This window comes from Myotis lucifugus, unplaced genomic scaffold (genome assembly GCF_000147115.1).
Source record: "Myotis lucifugus unplaced genomic scaffold, Myoluc2.0 scaffold_42, whole genome shotgun sequence".
NCBI lineage: Eukaryota > Metazoa > Chordata > Mammalia > Chiroptera > Vespertilionidae > Myotis > Myotis lucifugus.
This window is the reverse complement of record NW_005871090.1, coordinates 39,000-56,239: the sequence shown is the minus strand read 5'-3', so window position 1 is coordinate 56,239 and position 17,240 is coordinate 39,000. Positions and strand designations below refer to the sequence as shown.

At 39.2% G+C, this 17,240-nt stretch overlaps 1 protein-coding gene across 1 annotated transcript in view; it reads right to left on the bottom strand.

The window, feature by feature from the left end:
* Positions 1–17,240, bottom strand: part of PLCB1 (phospholipase C beta 1) — a gene marked incomplete at its 5' end in the record, with an annotated part of 130,601 nt that overhangs the window by 78,970 nt on the left and 34,391 nt on the right. The window contains 3 exons of the mRNA XM_006087989.3: positions 9,621–9,801; positions 12,711–12,930; positions 16,116–16,169. Of these exons, the coding sequence (XP_006088051.3) occupies positions 9,621–9,801; positions 12,711–12,930; positions 16,116–16,169 (455 nt within the window). The remainder of the gene's footprint in view (positions 1–9,620; positions 9,802–12,710; positions 12,931–16,115; positions 16,170–17,240) is intronic.

The following is a 17,240-nucleotide window of genomic DNA, read 5'->3' as shown; positions in this document are numbered from 1 at the left end:
GTATCCTGGCCATTTAAATTGAGAAATATTCATTCATCAACCAGTGTTTACTGAGCACCTAGGCAGCACTAGACACTGGACTAGGGTGGATGGTCCAACTTTGAAGCCACAGACAGGCCCTGTCCATGTGGAGCTGGCATTCTCTCTTTTCTTTTCAGGAGGAAAATAAATTCTTAGATCAAAAGGGCAATTATCTTAATCATTCTCTGAGATATTCTTTCATAGTTAATGAATTTTTTTATGTCTATAGCTAATCAAAATTTATAGCTTATTTGAATCTAAATGTTTCAAAGATCCTTGAATTTTCTTATTCTCGCTATGCAAAGAAATAAAGTGAAAAAGACTCCTAGTCAATGTCAATAAATTGGCTCAATGCATGTATAACATTTAAAATTATTTTTCACATTTAAATTTTGCTGAGGTAAATGTCAGCTTTTTTCGTTTTCTGGGAAATATAAATGGATCAATGTAACATACCCCATTGAATGATATTTTTGATATTCTTTTACGAGGCTATCAACTGGAAATATCTTCAAATGTTTTTTAAAAATCAAGAAATTTGATAAAAAGAGTTCTGGTTGTTTCATCTCATTTTATCAGCCTAGATGATGCTTGGGTTTTGCCATCTCTGAATTTCCTCATCAGTAAAATATAACATCTAACTCATCACTAAAATTCCTTTAATTAGTTGTAAAATTATATTATTCTATGGCTATAAGTGTTTTTAGAATTCAATAATGGTTTAAGATATCCTGAAATGATAAAAAGTAAGTATTTATGGCCATGAGACATTTATTTTATTGATAAAGGCAACTTTTATGATAAAAGTACTTACACTGAAAAGAATTCTTACATAGTTTTAAATAAAAATTTAGAATAGAGCAAAGCATTATCCCTTTATAAATCTAAATACTAATGAAGGTACTTGCAAGAGTTATTGAAAAGTTGGTGTTTTGTCACAAACAGTGCAATTATGGATTTATTTTTTAAAATATTTTTATTGATTTTTTTAGAGAGGAAGGAAGAGGGAGTGAGAAACATTGGTGTGAGAACAAGATATCAATAGGCTGCCTTCTGCACGCCCTGCCCGCGCCCCCCACTCCCCACCCAGTATCCAGCCTGCAACCCAGGCATAAACCCTGACCAGAAATAGAACTGGCAACCTCTCTGTGCATGGGCCAATGCCCAAACATCTGAGCCACACTAGCCAGGGCACAATTATAGATTTCTTGATTAAAATAGAAGAAAATGAGAAAGTGCTTACATCCGATCAAGCCCCATGAGATTGTTATATCTCATTAAATCAATTGAAGAAAATACAAACCACTAAAATTTTAGGATAAGCCTTCAGAATTCTAAAAGATGCCAAGGCCATTTAATTGAGAATGAGTAAAATAGTAATTATTACCCAGCAGTCAGATGGGAAAGTGACAATAGTACTCAAATGGGAGCTTTTCAAATAATTATGACAGGAGACATGGCTAAAAGATACATGATTTATCCTGTGGCTTATAACTAAAAAAGCAATAAATCATGGGTTTAATATTTCAACAGTCCATTTGGAAACTAGACCCAGAAGAGCTGCGCATGAAGATAAATGCCACAGCATGCCAGCTATTTTTTCCTTAATGCAAAATATATCATTTCAGCACCCTCCACTTGCCAGATGGGATGCAGTGAGGGCTGTAGTTCCAGAGGGCACAAACTAAATTATCTGACTTGTGGATTCTATTTTGGAATTTTCCTTTCAGCAGAATCTCTTCCGTTCCCTAAGCTTCTGTAAGTCGATACAAGTCAAAACTATTATTTCCTTAGCCTTTGGGGATGGTTCTGTTTACTGACCTTTTCCCCTTTAATCTCACCTAAATAGTCAACAATTAGCACATAAAAATATATTAAGACTTATATTGTGCACACACACAAGAGAAAAACCCAAGTTGAAATGTTTATTGCTTTAAGCTGAAATCCCTAATTATTATTTTGAAAGGTCAGAGATCTGGATCATTTCTGGGTTCAATGATTTAAGTAAAACTAGCATGACAGTCACAGGGAAACTTTACAGACATTGTTGTATAGACTTTTTTTATTTTACAAATAAGAATGCAGACACCTAAGTGAACGGTTTTAGCTAAAGTTTCATAACTAAAAATGGAAGTTATGTCTACTCACTCTAACTCCTGTGTGAAGTGTCCTTTGGTAAGGAATGCTGACCATGTCCCAGGCCCTGTGTTAAGTTTCATGGATAGTTTTATTGAATCTCATTTCCAAATGATGAGGGCTGTGTGTAGATGAATAATTTTTTTTAAAAGGCCCTGATTCTCCACTGCTCTCTGTATCTATGTTCTTTGCAATATAACTTGCAGGTCCCCTAAATGAGAGATTTGCCTATCTCTTGGATGTGGGCAAGTCCTATGACTAGTTTTGGTCAAAAAAGGAAGAAGAAACAAGACCTCTTTAGAGACCTCGCTCTCTTCCACTCGTTCTCATCTGGATGCCTTCCTGTGGGATGATGAGAGATGTGGATCAGTCATCTGTGCTGACCCAGCTGGTGGTCAGCCAACCTCCAGAAGTAGAGCCCCTAAGTGACTGGCAGTTGAACCAAAGACTCATAAGTGAGCTCAGCCAACACCAGAAGAACCGTCCAGTTGAGTTAAACTTCAATTGCTGCACAGAATCAAGAGCTTCAGGGGTGGGGAACCTTTTTTTCGGCCAAGGGCCATTTGGATATTTATAACATTATTCCTGGGCCATACAAACATTTATCAACTTAAAAATTAGCCTGCTATATTTGGTCAAACATTTAATTAACTCACCCCTAATGCCTTGACAGGGCCAGCACAAATGATTTGGCGGACCTTATATGGCCCTTGAGCTGGATGTTCCACATCCCTGAAAATGGTTACTGTTTTAAGCCAATAAATTTTAAGGTGTTTCTTATGCAACAATAGTGACTGATAAAGCTGGGTATAAAGTAGGTTTCAGTCCACAAATTGTACTCCTAGCCACTGTAAGCCCCTTTGGCAGGTGCACATTTAGGACATTCGGTCCACACAGAAATCCCCTTCATCAGTATGACGACCCAGAGTAGACCCTTTCAATAAATTTTAAATGGGGTGAGTGAAATTATATAAAGCATACTTTTATACTTTCTAACTTGCCCAAATTTTCCTAAAATAATAAATGAAAAGATACAGTATGAACTCTGTGGGTGAAAAAAACAGGAGACAATCCAACAGAAAAATAGGCAATGGATGTGAATAGGCAGTTTGTGGGAGAAAGGAATACAAATGGCCAATAAACACATATAAATATGCTTATTTTTTTCTCATAATTAAAGTAATGTGATTTAAAATACAATTTATAACCATGTATTTATCATTTTTAACTATACATGTAATATTTGTATATTGTCTACACTAATAAAAGAGAAACATGCAAATTGGTGTCACTCCACTATGCCCACCAGCCAATCAGAGTGAATATGCAAATTAACCCAACAAAGATGGCAGTTAATTTGCATACACAGGCAGAGCTAAGACTGAAGGCTCCAGCCGGAGTGAAGACTGAAGCCTCGCTGCGGCCGCAGGGGAAAAGCTAAGTCTCACTGCAGCCGGACCAAAGGCCTGGGTCCCGGGTGCCAGAGGAAAACCAGTGTCAGCAGCCAGAGGAAGGAAGGCCTATTGCGCGAATCTTCATGCAACAGGCTTCTAGTATACTAATAAAGGGGTAATATGCTAATTAGAACGGATAGACCTGATGTCTTCCAGACATCTTCCAGATGTCCTTCGGACAAAGCCACGGTGGCAGGGGCTGAGGCAGAAGCGGTTAGGGGCGATCAGGCAGGCAGGCAGGTGAGCAGTTAGGAGCCAGCGTTCTGGATTTGGAGAGGGATGTCCCAGATTGGAGAGGGTGCAGACTAGGCTGAGGGGCCCCCCACCCCAGCCCTGGGCATGAATTTTATGCACTGGGCCTCTAGTATAATATAAATAATATATGAATATTATATATAACATAATGTAATATATAATTTTTAACATATATGAAATATATGAAATATATGTATATATTAATATATATGTATTTTATGTAAATATACACAGCGAGAACTATATATATATATGCATATATTTGTATGTATAGGGATGGACAAAAGTAGGTTTGAAGTAGATTATATGAAAAGTAATACAGCAATTAATAAATAATACAAGTATAAATTGTGTTTGGCATACTGACAACTGCAAACCTACTTTTGCTCACACTTATATGTATGTATGTGAATATATATATATATATATATATATATGCTTATTTTTGCTCATAATTAAAGGAATGCAATTGAAGATTAATATAATTTCTAACTATAATTTATATATATAAATACCATTTCTAACTATATATACAGTTAGAAATATGTGTATATGTAAACATATATGTATACATACAATCTACATATATATGTAGCTATATACATATACATATATGTGTGTGCGTGTAAATACATATACACAGACATGAAAAGAAAAATAGCAACTCCATTAGGGTTACCCAATGATGATCAGGAAAACTGACACATAAGAATACATTTTGACAATTATTTCATTCCTTATTTCATTAATAAAATCTTTTATTTATTTGTCATTTCCTCCTTGGCAGAGAATGTAAAGTTTTGGGGGAAATTATATCGTTATTTCTCAAGACAAATGACCTTATGTTCAAGTCAGACTGTTGGAGGAAGACAGAAAACACTAGCACAACTACAGTAGCAATACTTCCTGACACTGCAATTCTTCCTGGTTCATAGACTTCAGCCGGGCAGCCACAGAAGGGAAATAATTCAATATTGGTTCCCAGACAGGCAGCAACAGCAAATGGTGCTGATAGAAATCATTAAAAGGAAGAGGATGAGCCCCCTCAGGCTGTAGCAGGATGTCAGAAAATGCAATACAGCCCTAGCCAGTTTGGCTCAGTGGATAGAGCATCGGCCTGTGGACTGAAGGTTCCCGGGTTGGATTCCGCCAAAGGGCACATCCCCGGTTTGCGGGGGGGGGGGGGGGGGGGGCGCGGGGAACTTGCACTTAAAACAATGTTTTCTGTACATTACCTCATTATTCCTTCTTATAGTTTAATGAAGTGAGGATTATTTTTATCTTTAATGGACAAATGAGGAAGTACAGCTACCCAGTGGGGGAGCATTGGCCAGAAATGATGAGATTTGAGACAAGACCTGCACTCATCACCACTCCCATCCCGATGGGTCATCTATTCACAGCTGATCAATATTCACCCAGAGCTTTCACTACCCGGAGCTTTCACTGTGAAACACCTGGACTGGCCAGAAACTGGGGAACTCAGGAGGATGGGCACTAGTGTGGGTTTGGAGCCACAAATGATTGCTTTGGGGACAGGCAGGAGGATGCATGAGAAGATCATGGGCCATTAATGTTGATGTGAAGGAAGGAAGGAAGACATGAACGGGATTAGAACATGTGGGAGACTTAAAATACAACAGAGGAGAAAAGGTGGGATGCAAAGCAAAACTAAACAAGCCTCTGCACCGAATAGAGAGTGATGACTGAGAGAAAGCAAGGAAATATTTCCTTAAAGCCATCAAGAAGGAAGAAATGAGAAAACAAAATGTCAGGCCAGGCACTGCTGAGACGGAGGAGCGGCCCATGGACATCACCACAAAATCCCCTCTCACTATGCTGAGGGTGTCAAGCCTTGAATTCTGATGCTGTGGCTGATTGAGAGTGATGGAGAAATCCTCAGGGAGATCCCCTCAGAATTTCCTCCACTTAGCAAAGTCACTTCAAAATTAAAATCTAACCCTAACTGAATGGGCAAAACTCAGGGTCAACCTTTGGCAGTTGATGAAAACAGATAAACAAGTTACAGACAATTCCTCAAGTATGTAGCTCTTCCTTGGTACAGGGGTCCTTAATTGGAGTCCACAGATCCTCATAATTTCTGTGGAAAGATTTTAGGAAGCACAGGAACTTAAATAAGGTTGAGAAACTTATGTCTTCATTTTCACTCACCTCCACCTGAAAATAACCATTTTCTTTTATTGTGAATTTAGGCCGGAAATCACAGGAGCGATTTCCATAGGATCTGTGACTTGGGCACCAATAGATACTCATCCAGCTTGATGATCAGCTGTCAGTAGTCAGCAGTTCTATTTCCCATTTCAACTAAAAGGAATTTTAGGCTCATTCTAGTCTTGTTGAGCAAAGGCAAGGGTAGATAGCTCTAAAACTGCACTTCTTCAACTTGAATGTGTAACAGGTCACCTGGGACTCCTTTTAAAATGCAAATTGTGATTTAGCAGGTGGGGCCACCTGAGTGGGGGAGAATTCACTTGAAGGAACCAGACTGCAGAGCTATTTGGATATAGAATTTTAAAGATGAAGATCCTTATGTGGGCATGTATAAAAGAATCCTTTGAAGGTATAGTCTATGTCACTTGGTGTGCATTTTACATCTCCCTGATAATATGAACAATTACTTTAAAAAGTCCCCTGGTGTTTATCAGTGTATACAGTTAGACAAACTGTTCTCACAAGTGTATTTTCATATCAATTTGTTGAGACCTCTATTATTTCATTTATTCACCTGGTAATATAACTGTTTGTAATATATGTTCTCTCAGTGTGTGGTGACCACGTCTACATCTTTATCTCCAGTGTCTACCAGAGCATTTTGTAAACATTTACTTTTTTATGAATATTTAGCAGGTAGCTTACCGATGCCATGGTTTCTTTCTAGATCCTTGAACTGTGGGTGCTGGCATTTGAAAAGCCTTAACAAAGATACATGTGTATTTAATTCCCAAAGCAATTTTGGAAGATAAAATATCTTGTTTTAATTTTTCTCATCACCCAAATACTCCTTTTTACCTGGGGCCTACTGACTTTTTAATTACACTTCCATTTGTCTAATTTAGCCTAAAAGGCCTATTCATAATTCAGAACCACAACCAAAGATAGAACCGACAGTTCTGCGTGCCTTTCACTAAAAAGATTTTCCAGCAGAAATGGAGTTGACCGAAAGTTCTGATACACACATCAGCTTGAAGGCATGACGTGTATATTGCGGATGCTCCCCAATAGCTCTCAAATAAACTTTGGTTCTAAATCCACGGTCTTTGAGCCGAACCCTCTTAACAAAGGCCCATATGTGTGTGTCCAAAGCCCCACAGTGTTTGGGGCTTTATTTGAGCTCCAAATCCACAATTTAAAAACCATTGAACTGTATACTTTAAATGAGTGAATTGCATGGTATGTGAAATAAATCTGTTAAATAAAAAAGAGAGCCCTGGCCAGTGGGCTTAGTTGGTTGGGTGTCATCCATGCATTGAAAGGTTGCCAGTTTGATTCCCGTTCAGGTCACATGCCCAGGTTGCAGCTCAATCCCTTCAATGGGGCATGCAGGAGGCAGCCAATCAATGTTTTGCTCTTACATCAATATTTCTCTCTCTCTCCCTCTCTGCTCCTCTCTCTCTAAAAATAAAATATAAAATATCTTTTTAAAAGAAGAGAAAAAGAGAGAGAGTAGCACAGTATCCAATCATCCTAATGAAGGAGTTGGCTGTGTACTCACAAGTCGATACATAGATTTGAGGTCATTATCATAACGTTGGCTTGGCATCTGAATTAGTGGAGGCACCTACACTATGGTTTAAAGCAGGAGTTCTAGTCTAGAGTCAGCAGATCAAGGTTCAAATCCCAACTGCACCACTTTCTGGTTGTGAAACCTTGGGAAAGTCACTACATTCTCGGTAAGATTTTTAATCTGCTAAATGGGCTTACAACAGTACCAAAACCCAGTGGTTACAATGAGGGTTAAATTGGGCAGTTCCTGTAAATGGCTTAGCACAGTGCATAGCCCCATGGTGGGTGCTCAATACACAGTAATTACGTTATTACTATTTTCTGGAGTACTTGGGATGCTGCGCTAGAGAAAGCCAGATGGTAATGTTTGCAGTGGGTCCCAAAGCCATTATCTCCCATTAAACTTCACTTTGACTTTCTCGGGTTTTGTCCCGGGCAATCCCTTCCCTACATCAAACTCAACTGCTACACCACCGTTCAGGTCTTAGTTTAACGGTTCATAAACAAGGGGGCCCATCAAAATCATGTGGAGCTCATAAAAGATAAATCCTGTGTCTCCAAGTGTGGTCCCTAGACCAGGAGTGTCAGCATCAGAGGCCCTTTGAGAGTTCCAATCTGTGGAATTGGGAACTCAGGCTGGGACCCAGTGATCTGCTCTAACAAGCCCTCTAGGTCCGTGGTTGGCAAACCGCAGCTCGCAAGCCACATGCGGCTCTTTGGCCCCTTCAGCATGGCTCTTCCACAAAATACCACGTGTGGGCGTGCACGTGCAGTGCGATTGAAACTTCATGGCCCATGCGCAGAAGTCGGTATTTTGTGGAAGAGCCACACTCAAGGGGCCAAAGAGCTGCATGTGGCTCACAAGCCGCAGTTTGCCGAGCTGCAGTTTGCCGACCACTGCTCTAGGTAATTCTGACGCAGGCTGAAGTTGACAACAATTGACCAAGTGGAATCTGATTTTGATTAGCTCCTCCTGTGATTTAGACCGACTCACTGGCATATTGCCATTGGGAATCAGTAATAGAACAACAGAATTGCACTTTATCCTGGCTACACCGCCCATGGATAGTCAACCTGCCAGCAGAAACTGCCTCAGAACTCTCTTACACGGACCCACCTTCAACAAGGAAATGGACAGGTCATACAAACACCTCTCAGAACCCATTCCTCCGGGGACACTAATTTCTATGAAGCTAACTCATTTGTTTTGTTTGGGGCACAAGCTTGTTTTCAAGGCTAGTTTATTGATTAATTCATTTAATTTACCTATCACCAAATATTTTTCATGTCCCTACTATGTGTCAAGGCAACAACAACAATGGAGGAAATGTCACAATTCACGAGAAAACATTTTGGAAGATAAAACTGATCATTAACAGAGATGATGGCATTTTATTTCATTGGGAGACTGAGGAATTGGGTAAACAGCACTCCATGCTTACCATTTAGTAGGCTGTATAATTGTTTTTAGTTCTTGAGAAACCCAGAGATACAATAAAAGTGAACATTTATTAGCAGCATGGTCTTAATCTTTTTAAAGTGTTTTCCAGTTCCTTGTGAGATTTCAAAACTCTCAAAAAAATATTATAACCCCCAAATAAGTCAGTGAAAATAAAAGCAATAAAACATAGCCTCATTCGGGAGCAGAGAGGAGCTTGGTAAAGATGCTGGAAGAAGGGAATTATAAAATATTAGTGTGGAGGACACTAGACATGTCCAGTTCTAAGAAATGATGATTTTCAGCTTTAAAAAACCCATGTTCTGGGTTTTTATTGTGTTTGTAAGTTAATCATGTGTTAAATCATCTGTCATAATATGGATCTGAAAAACATATCTTACCTCTCTCTATAACCTGGCATCAAAATAATATTATTGGGGAAGGAAGCAGCAGGAAGGCGCAGCCACATCTGCCACAGTCTAACTTTAATTTATTCAAAGTTTTCATCAAAAGTTTTCTATAGAAAATAGGGTTCCAGCCATACAAACATAAACCATGTTTCTTGGGCTTACCAGTTTAATATGTTCTCGCTTCTGGTATTTTTCACTATAATACTGTTCTTGTCGAAGATTAAGCAGTTGCTGTTGTTGCTTGTCCTTCAAGTCTATTAACTTCTGGGTCATTTCGGCATCCAGGGCAGCCAGATCTTGCTCAATGGTTGATGAGCCGTGGTCAGGGCTGCTGGGTTCCGATCTGCGGAGAAACAGAGCTTAACTCACAAAATATGCAGGTCACAGTACGATGGAGGGTAGGTGGTTCACCAGGGTTCCTCCTACAGAGAGCACTGTGTTTGGAAATAAATATTTCGATAATCCACCTCAAGTACAGGCTGAAGTGCCGAGGACAAGACATTTGTGACCACTCAATATGTGCCAGGCACTTTCTACACTACAAAAGGCTTTCACAACAATGCAACGAGAATGACTATCTCCAGTTAACATCTGAGGAAGCCAAGGTTCACTGAGACACTGTGCCTAAGGATACCACGAGGGGAGGATACTGCAATGCTGCTCATCTGAGGACAGACACCTGGGGGAAAGCAAGGTCTTAAGTACAGCAAAGAACCCTGGTTGGTTGCTCAGTGGTTAGAGCATTGGCCCTTAGACCAAAGGGTCATGGGTTTGATTCCAGGTCAAGAGCATGTACCTCATTTGCAGGTTCGATCCCTGGCCCCAGTTGGGGAGGAAACCAATCAGTGTCTCTCTCTCACATCAATTTTTTTTCTCTCTCTCTTTCTCCCTTCTACTCTCTAAATATCAATAGAAATAATATCCTCAGGTGAGGCTTATAAAAAACAGACAATTACAGCACAGAATCATGCATGCCAGTATCTGGACAGAAACTACCCTTATATGATCTGCTCGACACATTATGTGGAAAGCTCAGTTGAGATGATGGATATATGAATAAAAAAAAATCTAACGAACATTACATCCATTCATTGCTGAGTTATTTTCAGAAGTTTAAGGTGTATGAAGGAGGCTGGGAGGTGGCAGACATGATCAGGCCTCAGTGGCTTTGCCTTTTATAGGAGCTTTCCTGACTGTGTCCTTTGATGCTAGATGCTTAGGGACTTCCATCTGTGTGTTGAGGGAAAGTATTAGAAAATAAACAAGGGAACAAGGTTTCTGCATCTTTTGTAAAAGCAGAGTTGAAAATATCCCCCGTTGCCTAATGTTGCCTGTTTAAGATCCATGAGATGAATTCTTCTATAATTTAATACCAGGAAAATGTTTGTCTCTCTTGGAAAAGCAAGCAAGTTTCCTTTAATCAGATGAGGAGAACTGTCTAACCCATATTTCCTTTTCTCAGAAGCTAAGAGCTATATTCAATGTTTAAGGACTGAAATTGCATTAAATGGTTGGTGCTATCCAGTAGAAATACAACATGAGCCACAGTTCAATTTTTTTCTACATATGTGATCTAAAAATTTTAGTAGCTACCTTAAAGAGTAAAAAGAAATGAGTGAAATTAATTTTAATAATATATTTTATATAACCTAATACATCCCCAATATTAGCACTTCAACATGCAATTAAAAGAAAATCAATGTGGTAGGTTCATATAAAAATGAGTTATTTCATATTCTTTTCTTTTTAAATAAAGTCTTTGAAATCTGGTATTTATATTATACTTACAGCACATTTCAAATTCTATGAGCTGCTTTCCAAGGGCTCAATAGCCACTTGTAGCTAATGACTCCCGAGTTGGACAGCAGACCTAAAAAACTGGTAACCACTCAGTCTGTGTGTATGTATGTGTGTATGTTGTTTTTCTTTCTCTGCTTTTTGTAAGATTTTTACACACGTCTTCTGTAAATAACGTCAACGCTCTATTGGAAGTTTGCAGAATAAGACATAAGTAAATAAATATGTGAATAAATAAATGACTACATACATATCACTAAAATAGGAATTTAGGAGAAGTTTTAGGCCAAGCTTTACTAGAACTGTTTATGTAACTGCAGGTAAATGTTAATGCCATTAGCTTTCAGCTTCTTCCTTGAAGAAGTGACAAAAGTGAGGCAGCTCTGGTTCTAAGAAATAAAGGTTTTGCTGCTTTTTAAAACCCTAGTACTGGGTTTTGATTGTGCTTTTAAGTTAATCACATGTTAAATCTTGTTTTCACAATATGGATCCGAAAAAGGCACCTTACCTCTCTCAATAACCTGGCATCAAGATAAGATTACTCAGTAAAGAAGTGGAAGGGAGGATGTAGTACAGCCCTCCAACTCTCGCCGACAGGTAACTTACATGCTCACATGGTTCCCACATGACCACATCAGTGTCATGTGCGTGAGAATTATGTAGGTCATGTTAACTGCTGTGTCCTCCAGGCATACAGTTGGTGCTCAATAAACACCGGTTGAATAAATGTGTGAGAGATGCCTCTCCACGTCAAGTCTGGGTGCATGGAGCCGTGGGGACCCCTGGATCCAAACACTAGGGTTACCTGTGCAGGGCTTTGTGGGTTAACGATGGGGCAGCAAAGAACAAGTGAAACTTTTTTCTGTATGACAAACTGTCTCTTCAACTAGGGCAGTGATGGCGAACCTATGACACGTGTGTCAGAGGTGACACGAGAACTCATTTTTTTGGTTGATTTTTCTTTGTTAAATGGCATTTAAATATATAAAACAAATATCAAAAATATAAATCTTTGTTTTACTATGGTTGCAAATATCAAAAAATTTCTATATGTGACACGGCACCAGAGTTAAGTTAGGGTTTTTCAAAATGCTGACACGCCGAGCTCAAAAGGTCCGCCATCACTGAACTAGGGTCTAGGTACATGGAAAAATTTCATACCCACTAGGTTGGCCGCTGTATTATGGGAAGTCAGCCAGTTGATATTGGGCTCATAGGCTAGGACTCATGGATAGGACTCCCTGCATATCTATTCTCAGAATTTAGTCACATCAAGAAATTCAATCCACAAGCAAAACTGAGCTGAGGTGACAGAAAAGATACATAATGGAAGGAATGGGTGGCTTTCCATCTTGCAGTGGTTGAGGTGCAAAATACAGTACAAAACAGGAAAAAAATCCACGTAAATGTCTCTCTTCCTCATGCCATCAAACAAATCATACTCATTCAACTTACTTTTTCTTACTATCCTTCCTGGCTGTCTTTTCCAAAGCCGCTCTCCTTCTCAGGTAGTCATTCTGAATTTCATTATACTTTGTAGTGTGCTCCTTGATAAGGTCCGTGGTTTTCTTGTGGTGTCTCTTAACCAGCTCTTTCATTTCTTTGTAGTGCTTCTTTTGAAGTTTTACAAACGACTTCTGTTGCTTTAGCTCTTCAATAGTCTGCGCTTCCACTTCTGCAACGAAAGATCAGAAAAGCTAACAGACATGGAAGGACTGAAAAGACAGACGTAGAGAGGAGTAGCAACTTGTGTGTCTGATCCTAGCCAACCCGAGCTTAAGAGCAGAGCTTTGATGTCGAGCTTAAGTGGATTTCAGGGTGGCTCCATCACTTGCTAACTTTGTGTCAATGTTACCAAATTTCTCAAAGACTCAATTTATTCACTTCTAACATTTTTTTAAAGTCTGGGCTCCCTAGAAACAGACCCTAAGAGGAGCAAGCCGGTGCATGTGATTCCCAGAGGCAGGCTCTCAGGAGGAGGGGAGTGAGGGCAGCAGATAGGGAAGGGGAAGCAGTTAAAGGTGATGTGGGCGATGGAGGCTGGCTCCTGCCTGACCCAACTGGGCACTCTGGAGTGTGAATTGTACCACGGAGTCAGCCTCACCTTGAGGCAAGGGGGTCAGCATTTTGCATATTTGGGATAGTCCGTGGGGAGAGGCAGAGCCTACTAGAGCGGAAGCTTCCTTTTGGCTGAGGGCAATTTTCAAGAGCAGGGAAAGCTCTGAGCTGTTGTCAGCCATCGCTCACTGCAGCTTGAGGATGGGTCCGCCGGCCGGTAAAGGGGATCTGTGCGGGACACCAATAGCATCCGCCTTAAGGATCACAAGGCTTCCCTACTTTTCAGGATTATTGTGCTGGTGAAATAGAAGAATTGCTGCCAAGCGTTTAGCACAGTTTCTGGCAGTGTGCCTGTAGACGCTTCACTAATGATTGTTCAGGTTCTAGAGCACCCTCTGTAAAAGGCACTATCCACAGTATAGACGTGGTAGGCCTGTACATTTATCAGTGTTCCAGTATAAAGCAATGAAGTGAAGGAAAGCCCATTAATGTGCTTTTCCCAGTGGCACCATTACATGGCTACATATTTTATCCACTGCTGGGAATTCATTTACTGTGAAAGAACTTGACCTTAAGACATTCTGAATTTCATTGACATATCTGGTCAACTCTAGAAAATGCATTTAAAAATATGTTAACATTTCTGAAATTAAGATGGATCTTATAGTCAACGGAGTATAACAGTGTGCCAGCAATTTTTATCTCAGCCATCCATGAATAGTGGGTGCCTTAACGTTGACGATGTCCTAACTGCAATGAATTGCCATCTATTTGGACCTAGATTAAGTCATAGTTCACGTGTTTCCATGCTTTCTTTGATTTGAACTTTCTGCTTCTGAGAGGGGAAAAAAAGTTATCATAAATATTTAGAACTGTCAAAAGATTCAGAAATAGCATACCTATGCCATGAATAACAACAGACCTGAGTAGAAGATGAGATAGCTAGTGAATTAATGTTGAAATCAGAATACAAATTATGTTCCTAAATGCTGAGGTCTTTAAGCAATTGAAATATGCTTCCCTTTCTTATAATGTGTCTAGTCTCCTGACATTAGATTTCTTTGGATAAAGAGGCTAGTGAGAAAATCAGGTACATTTATTTAATGGTTTCCCTCAGGCCCAAATTGACTCATTAGGATTGCATAGTAACTTATTATATTAATAATTTATAGTCCCAAGGAATTGCTGCATTTTTGGTGACAGATTCAATCCCATTTCTTTAAGAACAGTGTGCAGCACATCAGCTATGGCAAGTAGCAACAGGGTTCAAGATGTTCCAACCTGTGTTTAAAAAAATTCCAGAGAAAATACTTAAAAAAAAGTCTGTGTATGAAAGGTTATAATTTGAATATGCTCTTAAGCATACAGATAATGTTCATTTATATAAAGAGTCAAATATCACTCATAAACAAGCCATCCAGAGATAATCACTGTTAGTTTATTGTACAGACCCTTGGCCTTTCTTCTATGCATTTATTTTTAAATAACACTGGAATCATGCTCTATTTACACTTCTGTCTCTTGTTGTATGTGTCAACGTGTTACCCAGGGAACTAAATCTTTAAAACATGTTTTTAAAAATACATTGTTGCCTGACTAGCGTGGCTCAGTGGTTCAGCATCAACCTATGAACCAGGAGGTCTCGGTTCCATTCCCAATCAGGGCACATGCCCTGGTTGTGGGCTCCATCCCCACTAGGGGTGTGGAGGAGTAGGTAGCTGATCAATGATTCTCTTTCATTATTGATGTTCCTATCTCTCTCTCCCTCTCCCTTCCTCTCTGAAGTAAATAAACATATATATTTTTTAAAAAATTCTTGAAGTAATTTTTTCTATGACTATTTTATGTATTATTTTGGTGAAACATAAATACATGCCTAAAAATATATAAATCGTAAAGATAAAGGCCTATACACTTTCACAAAGTGAGCATACTTCAACAACCATTACTCAGAACAGCATAAGAATATCATCAGATGCCAGAGGCCCTCTTTTTGGTTCCTTCTCCCCATCAAATATAATCCAATCCGTGTTTCCAACAGCATGAGTTAGTTTTGCTTGTTTTTGAACTTTATGTAGATGGAATCATAAAGAATGTGCTCATTCGTGTCTGGCCTCTTTTCTTCAACACAGTCCTTGTGAATTTTATGCATGTTGTGTGTGACTGTGGTTTATTTATTCCGAGAGTTGTAGCCAGGTTTAGTCTGTGACTGTAACACAATGTGTGGATCCACCCGGCTATTTACTGACATTGGGCTATATCCAGTTTGGGGCTTTTCCCAAGAGTGCTGTTTTTGGTGAGCATTTCTGTTGTATATTAGGCCGAGTATCAAACATTTTTCAGATTTTATTAAGTATGGCTAACTGTATTAAAGAAAGCTTGTGCCAATTCTAGTCCCACTAGTTTATGAAATTAACCAAATATAAAATATTTCCCAACTGAATCACAGTCCTCCAATACTGTGTATTCTGTGGTCACCAATGGATCATATTCTGTATTTCTAAACGATGGTTTACTGTTGTTACTTTGGGAGGATATGCCTTCCTATTAGCTGGGCCACATTTCCAGGGTGAAACAATTTTTAGATTCTAAAATGGATATCTTGTGAAATTATATTATTTTTATATCAATAGGATCCTATCGTCCAAGGATGGTCACTTTTCTGTGACCATAATTTTATGGTTGGGTCACAACATGAGGAACTGTATTTAAAGGGCCAGAAGGTTGAGAACCAGTGCTCTAAGTACTTACACTCTATAATATTCAGCTGCCTAATCCCTCCGGGGAAAGGGTGGTATTTACCTGTTAAAACGCTATGAATAAGATCTTCTGTTTTCGCAGGTGCCTTTCCAGGGCCTGAAATAAAAAGATAAAATAAATAGGCATTTTTAACTTTTTACATTTTATTCTTCTTATAAAACAACGATTGGCCCTTGAGACTAAATCTCTTTGTGGAGAAATTACAAATTTGGGGAGAAAATTATTCCAAAAACTTGTAAGAAATGTTCTCCTTTTGTTCCTTTGAGGCAAACATAATTAAATGTGAATCTATATGTTCCATTTATAGAGAAAAAGTATATCCCCCACTTGAAATAAAAACCAGCAACAAATTCAATTTAGGCAATGCTACTGCCACCTTTTGGCAAAATCAAGAATGACAAGGGGTCTTTTAAAAATCAAAGGCTGCCAAGTTGACACTAATCATTGTTGCAGACAAGTTCTATTGGTGGATGCCAAGATCACTGGGTAAATGTTTAAGGAGAAACAGGATAGCTGCATCATCTAAAAATATCTCCCCCAATATAGCAGTTAACTATGAAGGAGAAAACCATAACTTTCAGTGGAGAAACCTGGTAGTCATCACCTTAACCAAGTGCTCCAACACCACCAGTGAGGAGACACATCAATACCAGGTTCCCCCGACATGCTGCACTGAGAAGGGAGTGACATCACGTCTGTGATGTCCTTGCCAAACATGTAGTACTTCAACCTAATCATGAGAAAACATCAGGCTGGTCCAAATGGAGGGCTATTCTGCAAAATACCTGACCAGTACTCTTCAACAGTGTCAAGGTCATGAAAGACAGGACAGACTGAGGGACCGTCATAGGTTAAAGGAAAATAAGGAGACATGACCATTAAACACAGTGTGGGATCCTGAGTTGGAACCTGGGATGGTAATATAAAGACATCAGTGGGAAGCGGGTGAAGTTCAGACAAGGTCTATCGTTCAGTTCAGGGTGCTGAGCCAAGGTTGATTTCCTGGCCTGGGAGTCATACTATGATTCTGACAGATGTTAACATCAGAGAAGTGCAAATCATTTTTGTAATGCTGTCTGTTCCATTGAAAAAAAATTATTCTGTATGTCAATTTTTTTCAAAATATGAAATCAACCCCCCCACCCAAAAAAAATAGTCTAAATGCTC